At 46.2% G+C, this 15,117-nt stretch overlaps 1 protein-coding gene across 2 annotated transcripts in view; it reads left to right on the top strand.

The window, feature by feature from the left end:
- The window catches only part of PSMD1 (proteasome 26S subunit, non-ATPase 1), a 129,196-nt gene extending 114,498 nt beyond the window's left edge, over positions 1 to 14,698 (top strand). For both annotated transcript variants that reach the window (XM_045030085.1, XM_045030084.1), the window contains exons 20-25: positions 1,436 to 1,605; positions 5,369 to 5,461; positions 7,287 to 7,379; positions 10,018 to 10,164; positions 13,733 to 13,888; positions 14,478 to 14,698. In XM_045030085.1, coding sequence (XP_044886020.1) covers positions 1,436 to 1,605; positions 5,369 to 5,461; positions 7,287 to 7,379; positions 10,018 to 10,164; positions 13,733 to 13,879 — 650 coding nt within the window. In that variant the 3' untranslated portion in view covers positions 13,880 to 13,888; positions 14,478 to 14,698. The remainder of the gene's footprint in view (positions 1 to 1,435; positions 1,606 to 5,368; positions 5,462 to 7,286; positions 7,380 to 10,017; positions 10,165 to 13,732; positions 13,889 to 14,477) is intronic.
- The last annotated feature ends 419 nt before the right edge of the window (positions 14,699 to 15,117 follow it).

Genomic DNA, 15,117 nt, shown 5'->3' with positions numbered 1-15,117 from the left:
CGGAGGGGAACTGCAAGAGAGCAGTGAGCAGAGCACATAGGAGGTGTTTGTAAGATGAGATTGCGTCATTCTCTTTTCTCGATAAGGATACAGCACCGCATTGTCTCCTTTCGGAAGGCAAAGGAATGAGTGTGAAATCTTGTGGTGACAACAGGCAAGCCCCAGAGAAAGTGGGTGTGCAAGCGCTGGAATGGCACAATGCAAGAATCCTAGATTTCACTTCAATTCTTTTCCTTTCTTTTTGTGTGTGTTTAAACAATGGTTTTCCCATTTTGATCACGAGCAGAAGATCTGATCGTAATCAGCTAGAATATTAGCAAAAATTGATCTCATTATCCGTTGCTTCTCAGTGCATCTCCCAAACTCTGGCAGCAGCAGCACTGAGCACCCGCCGCTACAGGTGGCTACTTACGCAGGGCAGAAGAATGCTGATCTGGACCTGGGAATCTCAGTTATAAATTGCACTGCACTCGGAATGAGTGCTTGATTGTATTTTAACACAATTAGCCTCTCTGCACCTGGCCTCGTCAGCGGTAATGGACTTGCCTGTTGCCCTCTTCAACTCAATCTGCTGAGCCCATCAGAGGATTGAAAATCAGATTAACACTTTCGCTCTCTGCCTGCAGCCCTAGCCTTCCAGTTCAGTTTCTAGCTGAATGTTTCTGCACTGTATCAACATGTTGAGTTGTTTTGGTCTCTGCTTTGCAAGTACAAAGCTAAAGACTTTGTTGTCTGACAGAGATTTAATTCTATTGCAAAGCTTGCACAAGCTTGTCTCTTTGCTGCTTAGATTGATAACCTCTAGAAATTACTGTCGAAGTTGCTGCTGTTTACATTTTTTTCTACTGAGTTGAATAAAAGCATAGGCATATTTCATCTGTAGAACAGTAGCAGTTCAGGGCATGAGCCCTAGCAGTGTAAGAACAGTCCTATTAAATGAATATCGTAGAAAACCAGATGCGCAATCTGTGTTTCCTGTGATGTGTCGGTGATTTGCATGCTGAAATTGGCTGTACCGCAGGTTTGGCTGTTTGCTCAATGTGCTGACTCTTCCTCTTTCCATACCACAATTGAAGTGTTGTTGTCTTGGTGCCCTCTTGACAAAGTTACTTTGCCAGGGGCAGGGAGGGGTTGTCTCTCCACTGGTTCCATGTTGGGACAATAACTAGCCCCCCAAAGCACTACTGTAAATTACATTGCCACAGATGGTGATGCATAACCTGAGACCAGATGCTGAACTGATAGGGGAACTGCATCCCAGAGGGTTTGCTCTTCAGGCTGAGTGTTGAGGACATTGTGCTTTAGTTTCCACTATAGCTGTCTTCATGGTAGTTATTTCAGAGGCAGCTCATTGAAGTGTCTGTGTTGAGCAGTGCTAAGAAGCGGACTGGAAGCCCTCTCCTAACTGACTCTGTGATTTTCCTCTTCTCCTCAGGTGGCCATAATGTAACTATCTCGCTGCAGTCAAGGACAGGACATACCCACATGCCTTCAGTGGTGGGGGTACTGGTCTTCACCCAGTTCTGGTTCTGGTTCCCCCTGTCACACTTCTTGTCGTTGGCGTACACCCCAACCTGTGTCATTGGCCTTAACAAGGACCTTAAGGTATGTGCTTCCATGGTTGATACAGTAATCTGATGAGAGATGAAAGAGCTTGATGGCTGCAGTTCCATAATGTTTTCCATCATAACCACCACTCATTCGTTTTCTGCGAGTTTGTCCATGAAGGGAATCTTACTACAAACAGCACAAGGATCAGGTGTTCTGCATGATGCCGAAGAGTATCAGTAGCTGAATGTTTATAATGAGTTGCTGACACAAAGAGAGAAAGGCCTTTCCTAACCCTGTTCTTTTCATCACCAAGGGAATGCAGTCTGTACATTTTAACTTCCTGGGGTCCTTACATTGCACCAGTACCATTGTGTCTGGCCTCTGCATTAGCTTTCTGGTTTACCCCCTTGTCATTCTGAGTGCCATCAGATCATCTGCAGAGACTCTGTGGAGGTCAGCCTGGCAGAGCTTTGGGCACCATCCAAGTTTGGGAACTCTTTTAAAACTCTGTTCCAGTTGAGCCATCGTGTCCGAGCTGCTTATTATACAACCTTGCCGCCTTTGGAGGAGATAGTGCAATCATGGATGTGGCAGTGTTACAGCTGGAGGATGTGAATACAGTCCCTATCGTTCTAAATCTCTGAAGGAGTCCAGTTGTTTAAGGAAAGAGTTCCAAAGATACATTGACTGCACTGTGCCCATTGAAACACTATACTGTGCCTTGGTAACGGTGCATTAAGACTTCTTCATGAGCGGTAATATATGATAGGCTAGAAGATGGTTTTAGAACATATTTTGACCTTATCCACCGTAGCTAGCTAAAGTGTGCTAGAAACTGTAGCTGGAAGAGCGTGAAAAGCTAATATTAATCATAGTGCCTCAATTTTGTTTGAGCCTTAGTGGGTGACTGATGGGATTTGAATCATTCAGTCCCTGTGGGTAAAGACCTGAGTATTAAAGATTGCATTGTGTAAGCCTTTCATAAGGTTACACTTTAAAGCTTCCCATTACAGAAAACCTAGTGCCTCCCGGGTAAGGATGTGACTCTTCACTCTCTGGGTTTGAAAAATATGCCTAAAACGTGGAATGAGAGGAGCCAGTATTTCACTCTGACACTCGTGAAAGTCACTGGTAAATCAGCAGTTTGAGTTGAGTCAGAATCTAGAGTGGAAGAAACCTGAATGTTTTTCAGTTTGTGCTGCAGCCTCCCTCTTTGTGCTGGAAAAGGCTGATCGTACACAGCAATCTTTCTCAGGCTTATTTATGTGCATTGGAGTATTGTATTCGTTATCTGGTTTTCTCTCCTGCACTGTGTACATATCACTATACAGGGAGATGAAACCTTTCAATTTCAGATAATTTTCATCAAATGGCACAAGCTTCATTAAAATATTGGTAGCGTCTAAACCCACCAAACTGTCAAACTATGTAAACTGTGCCCATGAGGATTCAGAAGTGAGACTAGAAACAGGACACGCTTTCTAGACTCCTAGGTATAAAAGTAGGGAAAGGACCAATTGGACAGCTAATTCCTCTCCCGACATGGTAGCGCTTCAAGGGCTCTCCTCCCCTCAGCACGCCAAGTATGCGACTCTTCCGTGAACACAGAAGGGATTGGGGAACACGCTTGTTGCACTGCTGACATAGTAACGCTGCCCAAGTCCTGTAGTTCCTGTTTGTTGTTACAATGAAACTCGTGCTAAGATTAGGAGGTAAATTCAGCTAGAACCATCTGGAGCCCAGCGCTGGTAAATATTTTCATGGCTCGGGGGGGCCATGAGCCAGCTCCAGGATGTCCGTGGGGCTGCACAGGGCTGGAGTACCGGCCCCTTGCCCCACCACAGGGCAGAAGCCCCAAGCTCTTTCCCTCCGCATCCCCAGTCTGGTAGGTGGAAAATGGAGGGGGCATGGTGGGCTTTGGGAAATATTTCAAGAGCATTTAAGCCCTGCCTAAGACCCCACATTTATGAAGGGACCAGCTCAAGGTATCGCCAAGTATTTTCCACTGTTAATTAACTACATCTCCAACTCAACCAGATATCACCCTGTCGTTCTTCCCCGATCATCTCCAGAGACTCATGAGGGGCGCCCAGTCGTCAGCTTCCAGAGCTGTCACTGGGGAGTCCCACATGGATCCACCTTCTCCTCCATCCTGCTCCACACTTCTGTAAAACCACCAGAGGAGATTGTGGAACAGCCTAGACTGGAACGCCAGCAATGCCCAGACTGTACCCGGTTCCGTCACCTTCACTCACTCACAGAGTGCTGTATCCCAGCTCTGCTGGGACCTGGCTGAGATCAGCAACTTCATCCAGGTTACTGGCAGGGAGAGAGAGAAGCACTTTGAAGAATTCACTGCCTCCCTGGCATCCTCCTCTATCAAGGGCATCAGAGCAGCCGTTGGCCATGGTGAGCTCTGGGCGCCTCACCACATCTGGACTCCAAATAGCCACAGTCATGGGAAGCTCCCTTTCTGTCTACTCTGCCCCCTCCTGTCAGGGTCAGATTTAGCCTCAGTGACCCCTGTATCCATCCCCCTGAGTTGGCTAATGTAACTCCATCTGCCAAGGAATGAAGCCAGCAGCAATATTTTTTTGTTAAGGTTCCAAATGAAGCAGTACAGGGCTCTGAGAATCTGTCACCCCCCTGCTCTACTATCTGCACTGGTCCCCTGTGTTATATCGATTAAATTCAGGATTACGATTCTTACCTTCAAAGCAGTCAGCAGGACTGGTCTAAGTTGCAGGGCTACAGCTGCTCACCATCACCCGGCATAATGTCAGAGCAGAGCTGTCTGTGCCAAGGGACTGCGACTCCGGAATGCTCTCCCATTGCATGTATGTTAGTGTTAAATGATGGCACCCTTCTGTGTGCAGCTAATGAGTGACGTCTCAGTCTGAAAGGAGCTTGGTTCAAAAGGCCATTTCTGTGTAAGCTTCCTATTGCCGTAGTATCAGAGCACCTCTCAAATACTAACAGAGGGCACCCAGGGAATTGGTGGCAGCACTGGGATTTGATCCCAGATCTCTTGAATCCACATCCAGTGCCACAACCACAAGGCCATTGTTCCTCCCTAGGCTCTCTGGGGCTGTCAGCTCTAATTGTGCTCTAATTCCTTGTGATTATTTTGTAAGGTGCACAAAAGTTTTCATGTAAGTTGAACAACTCAATTTTACTGGCTAAAACCTTGTGGGTCATATAGCTTTGAATGCTCATTCATCTTGCCTCTTCCAACTCTTACCTGTTCTGGCACTGAAGAGGTGTGTTGGGAAGGAAGAGCAGCTTAGATACAGTGCTGATGAGTGCAGTATAAATATTTGGATGAACAGATGGGAGGGCAGTTGAAGAAAGCTGTCTGGCTGTATCCGACTGGGGGAGTGTAATGTAATGTGAAACCAGGGAAACTTGTACTGTCGTCTTGGAAGATGATGTGTGGTCTAGTCTGCCGTGCACAAATAAAGCTGATCCTGTTTTAGGTCTCAAGGCCAGTTTTGTGCGAAAGGCAGCCGCAGCTAAACCCTGACAGCATCATAACAATGGGGAAAAAGCTGGACGTACATTGTGTGCAGTAAGCTGGAGAAGGAGAAAATGTCATACCAGAGTTGAATTATATCATAATTGAATAACAATGTTACAGCTGAACATTTGCCACTGATGGCAGCTTCTCAGCTTCCGGAGGGGAAAAAGGGATGATTTGTGTTGATCTTTGCAAGTAGGAAAATGCAACCAAGGCAGCTATTCTGCTGTTTGGTTCTTTCCCTTTACTTTCCTGTAACAATTCTTCCTAAAGTCAGTCTCTCTCTCTCTATTTTTTTAGATGCCAAAAGTCCAGTACAAATCCAACTGCAAGCCCTCAACGTTTGCATATCCTGCCCCTTTGGAGGTACCGAAGGAAAAGGAGAAGGAAAAGGTTGGTAAGCTGATCAGCTGACTTTTATACACTGTGTGGACATGCCCATTATGAACATTAACCTTCCCGGCATTAGCCCATGGCAACGTGTTCCTTCAGGGATGAAGCAAAGATTGTCAATTGCTAGCGTCTCTGAGAGTAAATATTACGTAACTCTGGCCGTGTAGCAGCGTTATTTCCCTCACTGACTTCTTTCCTCCATAATAGCAGTTACACTCAACATACCTGGGCGCTTTCTTATTGCCACATGAGCTTTGTGAAATGGGTGAGGACGGCCATAAAGATTGGCCCATTGATTTTAATTCACTGAGCTCACCACCTTTCTGTCTCTCTCATTGGTGAGTCTGGAATTCACTGATGCATGTAATCTCTGTGCTGGGATTTGACTGGCGCCTTCCTTGACTAGCCGGATGAGCAGGAGAGTTGTTAAAGGAGTATTTACCATGTACATATGGCTCCTTTGCACTTGCCATCTTTTTGTTCTGGAATCATACAGCACCGAGCACAGTGACATCCTGGGCTATGACGAGGGCTCTTAGGTGCAATGGTAATACAAATAATAAATAACAGTCCTTGAGGGCAGCAGTCCAAAGTGACCCATTAGCTAACGCAATGCATTAAGCATTCATGGGCAGAGTCTGTGGCCCCATGTGCTGCAAAAAGGTATTTGTAGAAATGGTAACGTCCAGGTAAGAAAATTGAGCCTCAGGTGGTCGTCATTGGCAGCGTAGGTGTCCTCACATAAAGAAGGGCAGCTCGTGTGCCCATACAACTTGATCATCATCCATGGCTTGACTGTAGCAGGCGGAGCAGACCTGCCAGCCTCCAGAGAGCAGCAGCAGAGGTGTGTACTCAGGCACGTCTTGCTCAGGTGTGTGGCACCTGGTGAAAACTGCTAAGCAGTTTAACAAAACTGAACACTAGAAATGAGAGGTTCTCGGATTTAGAGAACAGAAGCCTGTCGAAATTAGCCCAAGTGAGGGGCTACCAAGCAGCTGTTTTTTTCCTTGGGACTGTACCGGATTGTGCATGAAGGCAAGTAATATCATAAGAAATTTCACAGTGGCAGGTACTTCTGGACATATCCCTCCCTTTCTAAAAATCAAACCCCATAGCTGAATCTGGCCCATCCTTAGAATACCTTGATATGACACCCTAAGACTCCACCAAAACCTTAGGGGAATGGATAATCTTTCCAGGAGCAGGAACAGATGGGCAAGGCTGCCTGCTTACCCTGTGGTGGTGGTTTTGTCTAACAATGGTTGTTGAGAAGGAGAAGCTGGGGACACTTGGAGAAGTTCAGCACAATTGTTTCTTCCTCGGAAGAAACTTTTCACATCCTGGGCAGTTGCACTATGTCTGTCCATGTGTGCCAGTGGCACGTAACAGCTGTGAGATTACAGTAGTGCCGGGGTGGAGGAGTGGTGAAAAGGATTACGACATTGTCAAGAATCTCTCTTCCGGCTTGATGTTGCCTTGCCACTGAAACCGTGGGAGCGAACTTCCCCATGGTCAGAATTCCTTGTCATTGCTCAAATTTAAAGAAATCCCTTAGTAGGGAAAACGAAACAGCACTGAGTAATCTCTAAATTAGGGAGCTTGCTCTCTCTTCACTTACGCAATCAGATCTGGTCAGTTTCTCTAGCACCCATTTCCCCTCCTGCGTGCCACTCTATTTGTGCTGCTTATAAAGTAGTGGGTGGGTAGTGAAATTGAAAATTGGCACAGTGCTGACTCTCCTTTTGGTCTGCGTGCCTGGCTGAGAGATGAGCACTGCATGCAGTGTTGAAGCCATTCTGAAAGCCTTCTTTGTTGAAATGTCCAGGTTTCTACTGCTGTGTTGTCCATCACTGCAAAAGCCAAGAAGAAGGAAAAGGAGAAGGAGAAAGAGAAAAAGGAAGAGGAGAAAATGGAAGTGGTGGGTATAAGCCGTAAATACCAAAATGTCTTCCAACGAGTTTCGTTTAGGGTGCTGTGTATCACATGAACACTGGCTCCCATACACATCTCTGTCCCATTGTCACCTGCATTACAGTAGTTTCTCAGCACAGTGTTAACATGATTCAGTATATTGAGTAACTTATCCAGGTACAAGTTTCTTGTGGGGTGTGTGGAAGAAATGTAATAAAATTCCTATTCTTTGGTGCACCACTGGTGACTCTTTAACAGTCTTTCTTATAGCAGTTGCTTGGAGGTGACTGCTCTAGGTAAGGTCCCCAAACTAGTTAAATTCTAACCCTCCATTTTCGCACCCCCATAACATTCTGAAAATATTCATCTTTTTGCCTATAATTTTCATGTGTGCGCTGATCTATCAGACGGGGAAGAATACTTCCTCCTTCTAAACCGTGGTTGGACTATATTTCCTATGGGGGAGAATTGCAGATTCCAGATTTGTAGGGTGATGTCACCACTTTGGTAGCATTTCCCAAAGTTGTGTAAATTCTGTACTCTTCAAATTCCGTGGTTTTTCCATTTCCAAATACCTCCCCTCACCCCTAGCATTATATAAATAATAGATGTTCAGTTAACCCATCCTTGCAGAAAACTCCTTCCAGGTAAACAGTAGCAGCTGTTGAGGTTGGGTTTCATTTTGCCTCATTCACCTTAATGAGATGTCTGTGTCAAAGCCTACTTGGGCCTCGCTTAGGTTATGAATTAGGGGCAGCTTCTTTATTCTGTCTAATTGAAAACAAAATGGCATGTGGAAAAACAGCAGTGTGGCACACTTCAAATAAAATGTGCCTACAGCAATGTGAGTGTGACCACATTGTGTGCACACAATATACAGTACAGCTTCTAAAGCGTTAAGGGTAGTACACAGCCTGAAAAGTGAATAGAAGTTATGTATGTGCAACATAGATGAGTTAAAGCAGCTGTTGGGATCTTTAACTTTTGTGTTTCTTGACCCTTTCACAGCACAATTGTAACATTAACATAGTCTTTGCATTGTATTATTCATATAGCACCATACACTAAGCAAAATGTGCCGGGCAAATGAGCCTTCCTCCAAACAGCTTTATGGCCTAAAACAGGGGTCGGCAACCTTTCAGGAGTGCTGTGCCGAGTCTTCATTTATTCACTCTAATGTAAGGTTTCGCGTGCCAGTCATACATTTTAATGTTTTTAGAAGGTCTCTTTCTGTAAGTCTATAATAGATAACAAAACTGTTGTATGTAAAGTAATTAAGGTTTATAAAATGTTTAAGAAGGAGGACCGGTGGCCAGGACCCGGGCAATGAGTGCCACTGAAAATCAGCTCGCGTGCCGCCTTTGGTACACGTGCCATAGATTGCCTAACCCTGGTCTAAAATCACGTGAAAGTGAAGAAAGGCTGCGGTGAGTCAGAAGGGCTCTGTGTCTATGCGTCAGCCTTGTGGAAAGCTGACCTAGACACACGGAATTGTCTGAGAAGGAAAAGCTGCGGGACAAAGAGAGACTGCTGCCCCCTGCTGTGTTTGAGCTAACGTAGGGTCCTGGCTGCATCTCTGCTTTCCCATTTTCTAGTACAGCTCATATCAGATTTGTCGGAGTCCTGTGGAATTTGCTGCTGTTAGTGAATCTGGTACCTGAGAGGGTGCCTTCTGCTGTAACAAGAGGTGCCTGCTCTGAACCTTACATTTCGTGCCTATCACACAGCTGCTTTCTATAAGTACCTGGTTATTCTCTCTGACCTCCTCCCCTCTTGTCAAACTGTGACCAGCAGAAGGGAGAAGGTGCCCCACACTCTGAATGTTTCCATGAGGCCACATAAATGCTTCTGTCTCAAATCGCAGCCTCTGCTGAGTCTAGGACTAAGTAGAATTGTACCTGGAACCATCTTTAAAGAGTCACCAGGACTCAGTCATTTTGGTTGAGTTGCCTGACTGCCAATGACATAGGATGTCAGTGGCAGGATTATAGCTAGGAAAATCCCACCTGTATGTGGCACCTTTTGTGTGCTGGGTTGTAACATGAAACATGATTAAGGGTACGGTTACACTACCCGCCGGATTGGCGTGTAGTGATCGAGCTATCAGGGATCGATTTTATCGTGTCTAGTATAGACACGATAAATCGATCCCTGATCGCTCTGCCGTTGACTCCTGTACTCTACTGCGGCGAGAGGACGTGAGGTAAGTCGACCTAAGATACGTCGCTATTCTCGTAGCTGAAGTTGCGTATCTTAGGTCAATTTCCTTCCCCCGCTGTGTAGACCAAGCCTAAATAGTAACAAAAATCCTGGGCTTCATTGAGTGGCTATTGAAAGTGAAAGTCTGAAGTTTGCTCAGCCACTGCAACCTCTTATTTAACTCTTTTGCCACTGGAATCTGGATTGCTCTTACAATAAGGTTCTGCTCTGGGGGAATTCAGATGCCTTGGGTTTATATAAGCTTTCACTGTGCTTTGTGGTGGGGAATTAGCCTGATTGACTCCTTCATCATAAGATAATGTCTCTTAAGCAGGTTTTTGAGTTACTGCTCGTGCTGTGTGGATCAAGTAGCGAGTTTGACCCCAGCCTCTAATGTGAGAGGATTGAAGGCTGCAGTTAAACCATGGTGTTCTTGTGTTTTGTAGGATGAGACTGAGAAGAAGGAAGAGAAAGAAAAGAAAAAGGAGCCTGAACCCAACTTCCAGCTGCTGGATAACCCAGCCAGAGTCATGCCTGCTCAGCTGAAAGTCCTCACCATGACAGAGAGCTGCCGATATCAGCCTTTTAAACCAGTAAGTGCAACCTACCGTATGCAAACCGAACACCCTGTTCTCACACTCGGAGAGTTCCCAGTGGACGTGCTTAGCGCTGGGATCGTGCATGTAGACGTGACAGCTCTGTGTGTTCCTGAGAACTAAAACCATAACAGCTGATGGCTGCACTGTACTTTAGAGGCCAGATGACATAGCCCCATGTCTCATTTTTACTTCCTTATGCCCCCCTTCTCCACTGGTTTCACACATTTGTAGTTATTGGAAGGCAGAGCTACTCTAGGCCCATGTAATGCCCTAACACTACTTCTTTACATTCTCTTACCCTATGCTCTCTTCAGAGATCGTGACCCAGAAACTGATGATTCGCCCATTGACACCTAATAAAAACCTCATGGGGGACTTGGGAATTGAACCATCATAAGACTGTGTAATAATTTGCAGTAACTGCCAACTGAAGCCTGGATCTGTAGCTTGTAGGGTCACCGGAGAGTTAGGGTTACCTTACAGTTACTCTCTCTGTGTCTCACACTCCTCCATAGGTTCTAAGGTGAAAGGGTAGATAGACTGGAGAGAGTTACAGGGTGAGCGACAATGATAAAAGGTTTGGGGATGAAGATTTGTGCCGAACGTTTCCGAGAAGCAGGCGTGTTCAGTCTAGAATGAGTCTGCAGACTAAACGTATGGTGTAAACAGCGAGTAGGGGGCAGTTATTCTCTTTCATTAAGGAAAAACAGCCAGGCAAGGGTCCTATGCTGCAGCAGGGAAAATTTTAACTTTCACTGGAAAAAGCTGTCCTGGGGAGCTGTGGAATTGCCACCAGTGGAGCTATTCGAGAATAGCCTACAGCCCCATATATCAGGGAAGGCTCAGGAAAATCTGCCCTGCCACGATACACAGCAGACTAGTGGCAGATGGACAGGAGGCTACCTCAGTCCAGTTGATTCTTTGTAGTGGTGGGAAATGGCAGCTCATTATGATTAAGGATGGCAGTGAAAAACCTCATTTGGAGTGTAGCGTAGGGCCTCACAACACTCGCGCCTCTTCTCCAGGGGCTGGTGTTTCAAGAGTGGATGGTATATTTTCCCTTCCACTTGTCTCGCCCAAAGTTGCTGCTGCCATTCATGGCTCGGCCTGCAAAGGCAGCTTTCTCAGTGCTAGCGGCCTGTATTCTGCCTAGAACAGAGGGCAGTGGTCTCCATTCCAAGCCAGCATCCCTGAGGGCAGAGCTGGGAGAACGGCATCCCACTGGCGGACTGCAGCAGTCATGTTTTTTAGGGTTGTTCTCAGATGAGTTTAAGGGACTTGAAACTCAGCTTAGTACATCGTGCTCACTGAGTTTAGATCTTAACATAGCTATGAACTGGCTGATAGATTTGGTGTCAGTGCTGTGAAATTCACGATCACTTGTACTGGGGTTTTAGGCAGCGCGTTGTGTGCGTAGATGGTGTTTTTACTGAATAGATTTATTATTCCACTGCACCTGACCTCAAAAAAGTCACGGCCTCTTGTTAACATGCAGAGGGAATGGCTTCTGATCATAGAAATGAGAGATGGAAAAGTCCTATTGCTAAGAGCCCATGGGTTTGCCAGTTAGTCTGTGAAACGCTGTGGTACACTGGAAGGCCAATGAACGCATTGTCAGGCTGCAAACGGACTGAGTCAAATTCTGCTGGCTTTTGTTATTGTGCAAGAGATGGATGAACATGGGGTCTGCTCTGTTTTGTAATGGTGTGTGAGCGCCTGCACCCTGGAAATGAATACCCTGCCCAGAAAATCGGTTCATGTTCTTAATACACTTGCGTTCCCTGCTATTTCATCAGCACGTGGAAGCTTGGAGAACAGCTTCTTTCACAAAGCTGGGCAGGGGTGGTTCTGTCCCAGCTCTTTAAGAGGAGGCGGTGGCCCAATCGACCTCCCAGCCTGGACATAGCTGCTGCCCAGCCCCAGTACAAGCTCAGTTCTGCACCTGAAATGTTCGTGTGCACACAGTCATCAGCCCTACACTCAGCTGACACGTGCAGTTGTCTGCTCCTTGGGGAGAGAAGCCCTGGGCCTGAGGCAGCCTGGCAATAAAGATATGGCTGCCCTTCAGAAGGGAAATGTGCGGTAAGAACCACTGCCGCCTGGCTTCAGACAGCGCAGTGTGTCAGTGAGAGAGCAGTGGAGCCCTGAGGACAGTGGTGGCCCGAAGCCTTACTGGGGAGCCGAGCCACGCCCGGTACAAAGCCGGTCAGTGAGCAGGGTATCCGCTCTGTCTGCAAGTGGTTTCCTGAAAGAACAGAGCAGCGTGTGTCTTGCCATGATGGAGCGGTGGAACCAAGGTGGCTTCCCAGCATCGACATAGAAACATCAAAAACCAGCACTCTGCTGGTGGGGCACCATCATAAAAGGTCCCTTTGAGATGCTGATTACACCCTGGAATTCAAATGTGGGGGAGGCTCTGATTCCAGCCAGGCCCTGACACAGTGTCCATGTTTCCGTACCGCCACAGGCAGTCACTGGCTTTGGCGTGTTGGAGGTTTTGTACTTTATTCTTCTTTTCTCTTATGAGGTTCTGCTAATGGGATTCTTAGTCAATGGAAGCTGATGATCAGATTTGGCTCCGCTTCTGAGAGTCTCTGGGGAGGGGTTGAGCCAAGATCTGACACTGTTTTGTCTTGCAAAGACTGAATCTCATGAAACAGTTGTGTGTGCTGATTTTTTCAAGCCGTATGAAAAGTGCCAGATTATAGTGACTGCATAAATCAACAGATCCAGATGTCACCTTCCTGCGAACTGAGAGATAGATAATGGAAGACATCAGAGATAACAACGGTGTTTTCAGAGAGAGCCTTTAGCGAAGGTTTGGCTGGCAGGGACAATTGCACCATACTCTGATCGTCAGCAAACTCTGGCTCTTATAGAGGGTGCAAGTGCTGAAAGAACAGAGCGGTGTGTCAGGGAGTCCTCGATCCTCAGGTGGAAACCTAGGAACCCTTATCCAAAGCACCTCCAGTGATCTCCGTCATTGTGGTAGTATTTAGAAAGCGAGGCACTCTAAGGTAGCAAAGTCCCAAACCATAGCGGGCTTTCTAGACCCAACACCATGATGTTATCCAGAAGCATATGCTATATACATGTCCATAGAGCCATAGTCACGGTCACATATTCCATTCCCCTTGTTATGAGGCTAGAATGTGAATGACTGGTTGCCTCTATTCAAAGTGTTTCAGTAGCACTCATGAACACACTGGCCTATGAGCTTCCAATTTGGCTCATAAACATTTGAGAAAATCTAAAGCTTCCAAGTGCTGCATTTTAATAAATCAGTGTATTCAACCCTTCCCTCCTGTCCCTTTGTTTTGTCTGCCCCTGGTGGTGTGACACTAGTATGTACAATGGAAGAATACTTTGCTTTCATTGTAACCCACCACAGAAAGCTGTTTTCACCCCTTCTTTTGAGTAGAGCATTCACACTGATGGGGTGATTGTAACCCAGAGGACTTGGGATCCTGTTTCTATCCTAGATCAAGGACAATCCTATATGAGACAGAGCTGTTCTTGAATGTCTCTAGGCACTGACACGTTCTTTGCACTTGGCTTCTAGCTTTCCATTGGTGGCATCATCATTCTGAAGGACACCAGTGAGGCTATGGAGGAGCTGGTGGAACCAGTGGCAGCCCATGGCCCGAAGATTGAGGAAGAGGAGCAAGAACCTGAACCACCAGAGCCTTTTGAGTACATTGATGACTAGGATCCTGAGGTACAGTGCAGTTCTCTAGCTCCTCCATTAATCAATCAAAGGACCCAGTGTTTCAATGTTTTGCCTCTTTTTTTTTTTTAAAGGGGTCATTCAGCTTCACAATGGCAGTTTTAGTCAAAAGGGAGAGGCTCCCTCTCTCCGACCTTAGTCTTGTTGTCCCAGAGTTCATGTTTGTGCACAGAGAGAGACATGAGCCATAATCTTAGCTTCTGTGACCATATCCGTGAGCTGAAAAGTCCACCTATCCCAGGCATTACATTATCTAACTGCAGGCTCCTTCATAAATAACCTGGGGCGTTTTGGGGAGGGAAGGGTGCAGGTGTGACTGAACTGACATGCTGGTTTGCTGATGAAAATCAAGAATCCAGTTGTCTTGTTTCTGAATATAGGGTTAAAAACGCACATAGATTGCTGGTCAGTCAGGATCACTAGTTTCTTGCCAACAACTGGGTGTGTCACGAACACTGGAGCCTCAGTGCCAGACCCAGAGGATCTTAGCTGCGTCTAGGAGCATACACGTGGGCTCTTTTGGGAATGGGCAGGAGATGGCCTCAGCTAATGTTTTTGTCTTTCTGGTCTCTGTTTCCAGGACCAGCTCTGCTAAAGAAGATGCTTTGTCTGATATTGGAAACACACACAAGGAAATTCCTATGAAGACCTACCATTCAATGCATGCAGCATCACCTCTGCGCTGACCTAACGCAGATGGTCTGTGGTTTGAGTGCAGAAGAGAGATGTGCTATTTAGTGTACTCTTTCACAAAACTCTGTTTTCAAATGAATATATTAAAACCTCTTGATGGAAAACTTGCTTTTGTTTTGACATCCCAGTTTATCTAAAGGAGGGGAAGGTTTGTCAGCCTCCCAACACTTGAATGTACAGGCTCTGAATCATCCTCTGACTCCCTCTTCTTCCTATATTAGGTGGTTTTCCCAGCTGTATCCAGTGCTGCTGGCAGGCCTTAATCTATGGTAGACTAGAACAATAAGGATGCCTTTTTAAAATGACCCAGGCACATTGCTCCTTTTTTTTTTTTATGCTTGTTTAGGCCAAGTGATGCCAATAAATCCAGGCTGATTCAGCCCTTGCACTGATCTGACAGACTGATTTTGTTTGCCCTGCAGCCCAGCATCTGCCTAGAGGCATTTGTAAAGTTACCCTCATTGATTTAGGAACAGCAATAATCTTTACACTGGTCATCCAGGTACAGTGATAGATCTCTGCTGGTC

The sequence above is a fragment of the Mauremys mutica genome, chromosome 9 (genome assembly GCF_020497125.1).
Source record: "Mauremys mutica isolate MM-2020 ecotype Southern chromosome 9, ASM2049712v1, whole genome shotgun sequence".
NCBI classification, from domain to species: Eukaryota; Metazoa; Chordata; order Testudines; family Geoemydidae; genus Mauremys; species Mauremys mutica.
The sequence above is the reverse complement of the archived record's forward strand: the minus strand, read 5'-3'. Positions and strand labels throughout refer to the sequence as shown.